Raw genomic sequence first — 7,817 nt, 5'->3', positions numbered from 1 at the left:
GGGAGGTGTCAGGTGCACGGAGAAGGAAAGGGAAGGAGAGGCAGGCCCACTCAGTGTTACTTCACGGAAATACATTGTGATTCCTGGCTTCATTTGTGCGCTTTCATTTCTATACCGTGCTGACCCTTCGCTTGCCTTCGTCCCAGTCCCCCTGTGGTAGAAAGGTCCGTGTTTTAAAAGAAGTCAAGGTTGTCTGGCACCGCTTCTTGTTTGTCTTCTTGCTCGCCATCGGACAGACACAGTTTCAGAAGCACCCCTCCGCATCAAGTCATCCTCTGTCAATTCCTCCTGTGGAGTATCTAATAGCTCTTTAATTTCTCTGAGACCCATATCTTGGAACCTTTCCAGACCCTCCCCGACTTCTTTCCCACCATATCTATGACTCCTTTTATGATTTCCCTGATGGGCTCTGTTTTAAATCCCGTGAAGTCGTACACAATACCTGGACATCTCGAGCAGGACTTGATTGGGGCTTGATGGAATTCTCTATACCAACAGTGACAGCTTCAATGGTACAATCCTCCCAGACTTGCAAGATGTTCTATTCATTCACTCACTGCCATCAAGTCGATGCTGACTCACAGCGACCCCACAGCACAGGGGAGAACTGCCCGGTGTGTTTTCGAGATATTAAAGTCCCACCTTCTTCCCGAGGGATGGCTGGTGGTTTCGAACCAACGCTGACCTTGTGTATCGCAGCCCAATGCATAACCAGTATGCCACCAGGGCTCCTCCTATCGTGGCTTTCTTTAGAGTGCTGACAATCCTTTCCAGGTAGTACATGTGTAATGAGCCGTGGCTCATTTGCTTCGATGCCTTCCATGCTGAACTCAGGGGTCCTGGGTGGCCAGAATTGCCCAATACTAACATCACTTCAAAAGCAGTTTCTGACTGGTAGCGCACTTCCTGACACCAGGGACAAAGAGTCAATGGAACTGCTAATCCAGAGAAGGATTCTTGCTGTCCCCGCCTTCTTGTGTAGCAGTTGGTTTGTATCTTTTCCCCTTCAGGGCGTGGGCTTCAGCAGTTTTATAGGTAAGGGTGGTCCTTATGAGAAATATGTCCAATAGCACGTTCACTAGTTAGTTTATCCCTTCCTGCCTTCAATCCTGGTGCTCCCTTGTCTTCCTTACTAACGATTGTCGTTTGTGACATTTCTCACCTCTCCCAAAGAAGGGCCTTTGTCTACATTCTAAACCTGTTCAGGCAGTTATCCTTCCTCCTCGGTGCTTTTCTTTGTTTTAATTGTTTTATTAGGGGCTCATACAACTCTTATCACAATCCATACATACATCAATTGTGTAAAGCACATTTGTACATTCATTGCCCTCATCATTCTCAAAACATTTGCTCTCCACTTAAGCTCCCGGCATCAGGTCCTCATTTTCCCCCTCCCTCCCCTCTCCCCCTTCCCTCATGAGCCCTTATTAATTTATAAATTATTATTTTGTCATATCTTGCCCTGTCCGACAACTCCCTTCACCCACTTTTCTGTTGTCCGTCTCCCAGGGAGGAGGTCACATGTAGATCTTTATAATCGGTTCCCCCTTTCCAACCCACTCTCCCTCTACACTCCCAGTATCGCCACTCACACCGGTGGCTTTCCCCTCTACACTCCCAGTATCACCACTCACACTGGTGGCTTTCTTAAAAGTGCCTCAGAACTTTGTGGTCTGTTGACATCTTTGGGGTCTTGTCGACTGGTTTTAATTTTCTTCTGCTTTCACCTGAACTTGCCTATGAGGAACAGATGGTCTCCTGTACAATCAGGCTCTGGACCGGTTTCTTTTGGCTGGTGATAACTAAATTCTCTGTCATCTCCTCCCAAATACACAGTCAATCTGAGTTCTTTGTATTCCATCGGGTGAAGTCCACACGTATAGTCACTGTTTGTGTGGGTGGAAAGCGGTGTCTGCAATGAGGAAGCCATTGGCCATATGTTCCAATGTCTGATCTTTGCTCTTTGTTTCCAAGGTTCACATTCCAATGGCCAATAGTTATCAATGCATATTGGTTGCATGTTTGATCAATTTCAGACTGAGACAGTCGGTAGAATTCTTTAATTTCTTCATCATTGGCTTTAGTCGTTGATGGACACGTGTGAATATTAGTTGTATTAACTGGACTTTCTCATAGATATGTAAATAGTAACCCCACCCAAATAGCATGTGCTTCAAGCTAGATCTTGAAATGTTCTTTTTGATGATGAATGTAGCACCATACCTCTTGAGTTTATCATTTTCTGCATTGTGAAACCTGACTGTCTGATTCAAAATGACCAATACCAGTCCATTTCAGCTCACGAATGTCCAAGATATTGACTTTCATACATTTTTGACAATTTCCAATTTTCCTAGTTTCATAATTTGTATTATGAAATTTCAAAATGAGAAGAAACCGCTGTAAAAAGCCATCCACATTCCAACGAATGGCTTTTTACAGCGGTTTCTTCTCATTTTGAGTCATGCCCATCAAGAAATGCAGGTCCCCACAGCTAGTCATAAGGTAGTCGGTGGCTAATTTTTCCAGGAGTGGACTGCTTCTGCATAGTCTGTTTTTAGCCTGGAAACACTGCTGAAATCTGTTCACAGCCACAGCCTAGCATGTCAACCAGTCACATAACCCAGCGTCACTGCAACGTGCAAGCCAACAGAGTATGGCAAAGTGACAGACGAGTGGAAGTTTAGAAGGAAGGTTTTCTTAACAGAGTGACTGAGCGGTAATAAGCACACCGGGAAAAGATGTACACCTTGGAGACCTCAGGACGAAGGCGGTCCCCAGCCAGTTTGGTCCTCACAGGTTTCACCAATTACATTTCTTCAAAGAGTCACAAAAGCCATGCAAAGAGTACTGTGAAACTAGAAACGGGGCCCATGGACTAAAGGAACCCTGGTGACACAGTAGTTAAGTGCACAGCTGTTAATGGAAAGGTGGGCAGTTCAAATCTATGATCTGCTCCAAGGGAGACAAGATTGAATGGCTTGCTTCTGTAAAGACTACAGTCTAAGAAGCCGTATGACTGAGGTGACCAGATTTAAAGCGGGACACCATTGACCGGGGGGCGGGGTGGTTCTTGATTAAAAATTTCATCTATATGGACCAAATAGACCGTTCCCTGGCTTGTCATGCATTCTTTCCAAAAATCTGGACTGCCCCGCCAAAAGCGGGACATCTGGTCACCTTACATATGAGACAGTTCTACGCTGTTAACACAGGGCCACTTATGAGGCCCTCAATGGCCCCAGTAGAGTATGAGATGCCAGAGGCATGATTATCTTCCTGGGAAAGAGCCTTTATGAAATCAGTAGGAACACACTGGGCACAAATGAGCAAAGTAGTTCCTGGTGGTGCACATAGTTAAGTATCAGCAGTTGAAAGGTTGGCAGTTCAAACCCTCCTAGAGGAAGCTTGGCAGACAGGTCGGGTTATCTGCTTCCAGAAAGCCACAGCCTAGCAAGTCCCGGGAGGCAGCTCTACTCTACACACATGGAGTTGCCAGGAATCAGAATGAACCTGGCAACGAACAACAAGGCAGGAGGGAACATCATTCCGGAGACTGATTGGATCTGTTGGATTTCCCAACCCATAGGGAAATCCCTGTGAAATCACCGTGACGGGGAGAGAGGAGCTTTATTCATGATGGCGATTTTAAAAAGAGCCAGGAGTAAATGAGAAGGAAACAGAGAAGACAACCCCTCGGAGTTTGGTGGCTGAGAAGAAAGAGGTAAGAGAAGCCCCTGGAGAAGACGTGGTACCAGGACAAGTGGAGACAGCCTGGCCACACCTTTTACCCTGAAGAAGCGAGGGGGGAAGTCCGTGGTGTGGGTTATTTCCTGAAGCTGAATGCCTGTTCACTCAAGCTGAAGGGAGGAGAGACTCGACAAGCTTCTACAGGAATTCAGAGCCGACACTTTCACCCCAGAGGACGGCAGATACGAGGATGGTATTTGTCCAGGATGAAAGTCTCAGAAGCCAGTGGTACCGCGGGGCGAATGAACAGAAAAAACCTCCTCACTCTGAGAAATGGGATATATTCGAAGTCAGTGGGTTTGGTATTAGCCATATAATCATCTTAAAGTATTGATAAAACATGTAAAAGAACATTTTTAAATGGTATTTCCCCAATTTTCTATAATGAACATGGACTGCTTTTATAATAACAGAGGCTTTATTAAAAACAACAACAAAAGACCTTATGGTGCTACTGGTCTAGCTACTTACATCCACTATGAAGTCCTCAGCCTTCAGTTCAGCCTGCAGCAGTACATTGGGTTTCGCACTGGCGACCTCCTGCGGAAGGCACTTATAGTCCTCCTAGCAGAGATGAGACTCCCATGTCAGAAAATGCCAGGTTTTCACCAAGGGTTAACGTCACAAAGGTGCTCAAGCTCTGAAAACAACATTTTGCTAGAAAAAAGAATGGTAGCTATTCCTAACAAATAAATCATTCCCAGCTTTGCCATCCTTTAAAGAAACCACTCAGAACCTGCATTAACATTTCCCCCCACATTTTGAAAAAAAGGGAGCATCAACCAATTATATTAGTAAACAAAAAGAAGCAGAATGTAATTCAAGGAGTATTGATTATGAAGAAGTAGCGAGTGGTTACCAGGATGACTTGTGTTCCTGGCCTTCTGGCAAAGGAAAACAGTCCCCACAGCAGTCAGGGAAATGGTTATCGGGAGTGCAGGAGACAGCCCCTGTGCCCTCAGAGGGGGCTACACTGTGGAAGGAGTGAGCTTATAGAGGCTGGCTCTCAGAGTTTCAAGGAAGGTCCTAGCGGTACTTCAGTTGGGTCTCCTTATCTTTACATCCACTTTCTGCCTTTATGGCTGGCAAACTTTGAAAACCCCCTCCCCCCTTTCTCATTTCTGGAGTGACTTTGATCCCTGGTTCCCTGTGCTTCCCAAAGCACGTGATTCAATCTCTCCCAAGCCCCAGTTTACCCATCTGTAAAACAATTTTCAGAACCCTGCATGCTGTAAAGAGTAAATGAGAATGAACCACTCAACTTACCCTTTTAATCTTCTCGCAGCCCACTGGTGGGAGGGTCTGACCCACATACTTGTACAGTTGGCGGCATTCAATTTTTTTCAATATCTCTCGTGCTGCATCCAGTTTGGGATCAGTAGAATATAAAATCTCCAGAAAAATGTTATCTGCCAATTTGACGAAATTCCAGTTACATTAGAATGAAATACCAAGATTTAAAAAAACTATTCTGGTGGTAGTTCATAAATACAGACATACCATGATTAATTATAATCTGAAGTTTTTTCCTTAGAAGACTAAAAGGTCCCCACAAAGTTTACAAAAGAAACTTTCAGCCAATGTGTTAGATTTGCTTAAAAACAACCCACTAGAGGGCAACAAATGTACATATGTGCTTGACACAATGGATGTATCTATGGATTGTGATAAGAATTGTACGAGCCCCCAATAAAATAAAATTAAAAAACCCACTAAAGGGTATGGGTAGATACCACACAGGTAGATTTTCAACAGGTTATGAGAGCTGCTCTGGTGGGGTAGTGGTTATGTGTTGGGCTGTGATCACATGGTCAGCAGTTCGAAACCACCAGCAGCTCTGAGGGAGAGAGACTGGGCCTTCTACTCCTGTAAACAGTTAGTTTCAGAAACCCACAGGGCAGTCACTATGAGTCAGCAATGACGTGATGGCAGTGAGTTTCGTTGTTGTTGTTTAAAAGGGTAGAATTGAAGCAGGAGGCCATTCACTTAGGTTGATGACGACCGAGGTTGGAAGATGGCTACATAACCCATGCAAACCAAGCCACTGCTGCCACGTGGATCTGACACAGTGGCCCCAGAACTCTTGGGCAGAGTGGAAGTGCCCAGTAGGATGTCCAGGGCTGTTACCGTTAGGGCAGCAGCCTGACACGGTTCTCCCAGAGAGAGAAGCCGGTGGGTTCCAAGCACTCATCTTTCAGTTAGCAGCCAAGTGCTTTCACCGCTGTGCCACCCGGGCTCTTATCATAATAGGCACACAGGAATGCATCGATTTATTGTTGCCATGTCCACAGCTTTAAAGAGAATGATACTTAAGTGTTTACAAACAAAATTATGGCCGGCATCTGTTTCAAACAGTCCAACGTGAGACGGGAGTGGATGGACGGAGGGACAAAGGCGAAACTTCTGTGCACTGATAATTGTGGATGCTAAGTGACAGGCACAGAGAATCAGACGCACAGAGTTCAATAGGTCTAGTCCATGATGACTCGTAATGTCTTTTTCTTCAACAACTGAGCAACTTTAAAACAAAGTGCCCTTATGTTATACCGTTCACCTGAATTCATCCGTTGTTAACATTTCCCCACCTAGGCACTTTCTCTGTTAGAGGCATCTTTTCTTTTCCTCTATTTTGTTCCTTCTTTTTAAAACTTTTCTCTATTGTGTTTCTTTCCATTTATCTTTATTGAATATAATGTTAAGGCTGTCAAAATTCAATAATAAAACTCTGGGCCTACAGTTTCTGGCTTTCTTTCCCCTCTATTCCACTTTTCTACTAATTCATTTACCATATATACTCGAGAATAAGCCAACCCGAATATCAGCCGAGGCACCTAATTTTACCACAAAAACGGCAGTAAAAATGTGCTGAAAAAGTCGGCTTATACACGAGTATACACGGTATGTCATATTTTACAGGAGTGTTCATCTGGGAGGGGGTGGAAATAAGGAAATCTGGTCCTTCAAAGGCAGTAGGAGATGGATGGGATTAGGTTTCATCCTGAGAGTGTGCTGCAAACAAAATTCAAGCAATGAGGGGACAGCAGTGGTACCCAGGGGGATGCTGCATCTTAGCTCAGCCAGCTTCTGTTGTTTATACCCATGTGCAGAGCCTCCAGGTTTCCCACTGATTCTGTGAGCTGTGTGAATGCTTTCTGACTTTACTGGTAGGCAAACAGGTCAGAGTCTCCTGCCTAGAGCCTGTGTGTGTGTGTGTGTGTTTCTGTCTCCCTTGTTTTGCTGACCTTAATTTCTCAAGCTACTCTTTCCACAGGAACTAACTGGCTGCACACCTTCCCTTCTCTTCCTTCCTCTCACTCTAAGTTACACATTTATTTCCCTGCTGAAGTGAGGACACACATTTCTATATTTTGCATGCTGCTTGGTGATGACAACACCGTTAAAGGAGTGAGCCAGATCCTGGTATTAGTACGGTATTAGATTTGCTAGATTGACTAGGTCAAGTAAGAATCCTGGCGACACAGTGGTTAAGCACTCAGATGCTAACCAAAAGGCTGTCCCTTTGAACCCACCAGCGACCCACGGGACACAAAGACCTGGCGATCTGTTCCCATCAAGATTACAGGCGATGAAAGCTGACAGGCAGTCCCGCTCGTCACATACAAGAACATGCCGCATTTCATCATCAACAGGCAAACTACATGGGACGCATGATTCCTCCCAGTTTATGAGATTAAAAACTAAGGTTCAAAGAGGTTAAATGACTTTGTCGAGTTCACCTTATCAATACAAGGCCAGCCTTAACTTTAATCTAGAAGTATATAATCAAAACTGGATGAAAACACTCCTTAGCATACCCAACCATGTGCGGTCCAAAGGGCAGTATTTGCCCAAGGACCAAGTGCACAGGGCCGGAAGTGATCTGAAAGGAGGAATTGTAAAATCAGGGAAGAAGGGAGGGGAGTTGCTACTGCGCTGCGGGGACTGCCATCAAGGACATGAAACAAAGGATGAATTGTTGAAAGGAAAACGGATTGGCTCTGTCATGTTTCACTCAATTGACAAGAAAAAAATAAAAGCGAATCAGAGAGATGAATGGAAAAGGGGAA

At 44.9% G+C, this 7,817-nt stretch overlaps 1 protein-coding gene across 1 annotated transcript in view; it reads right to left on the bottom strand.

Moving 5' to 3' along the window:
- Positions 1 to 7,817, bottom strand: part of LOC101639797 (deoxynucleoside triphosphate triphosphohydrolase SAMHD1-like) — a 40,671-nt gene that overhangs the window by 4,056 nt on the left and 28,798 nt on the right. The window contains exons 11-13 of the mRNA XM_045295514.1: positions 7,566 to 7,630; positions 5,017 to 5,159; positions 4,222 to 4,314 (exon numbers count right to left, since the gene is read on the bottom strand). Of these exons, the coding sequence (XP_045151449.1) occupies positions 4,222 to 4,314; positions 5,017 to 5,159; positions 7,566 to 7,630 (301 nt within the window). The remainder of the gene's footprint in view (positions 1 to 4,221; positions 4,315 to 5,016; positions 5,160 to 7,565; positions 7,631 to 7,817) is intronic.

This window comes from Echinops telfairi, unplaced genomic scaffold (assembly GCF_000313985.2).
Source record: "Echinops telfairi isolate 266 unplaced genomic scaffold, ASM31398v2 ScPeMD7_5592;HRSCAF=6446, whole genome shotgun sequence".
NCBI classification, from domain to species: Eukaryota; Metazoa; Chordata; class Mammalia; order Afrosoricida; family Tenrecidae; genus Echinops; species Echinops telfairi.
This window is presented reverse-complemented; position numbering and strand designations above follow the sequence as displayed.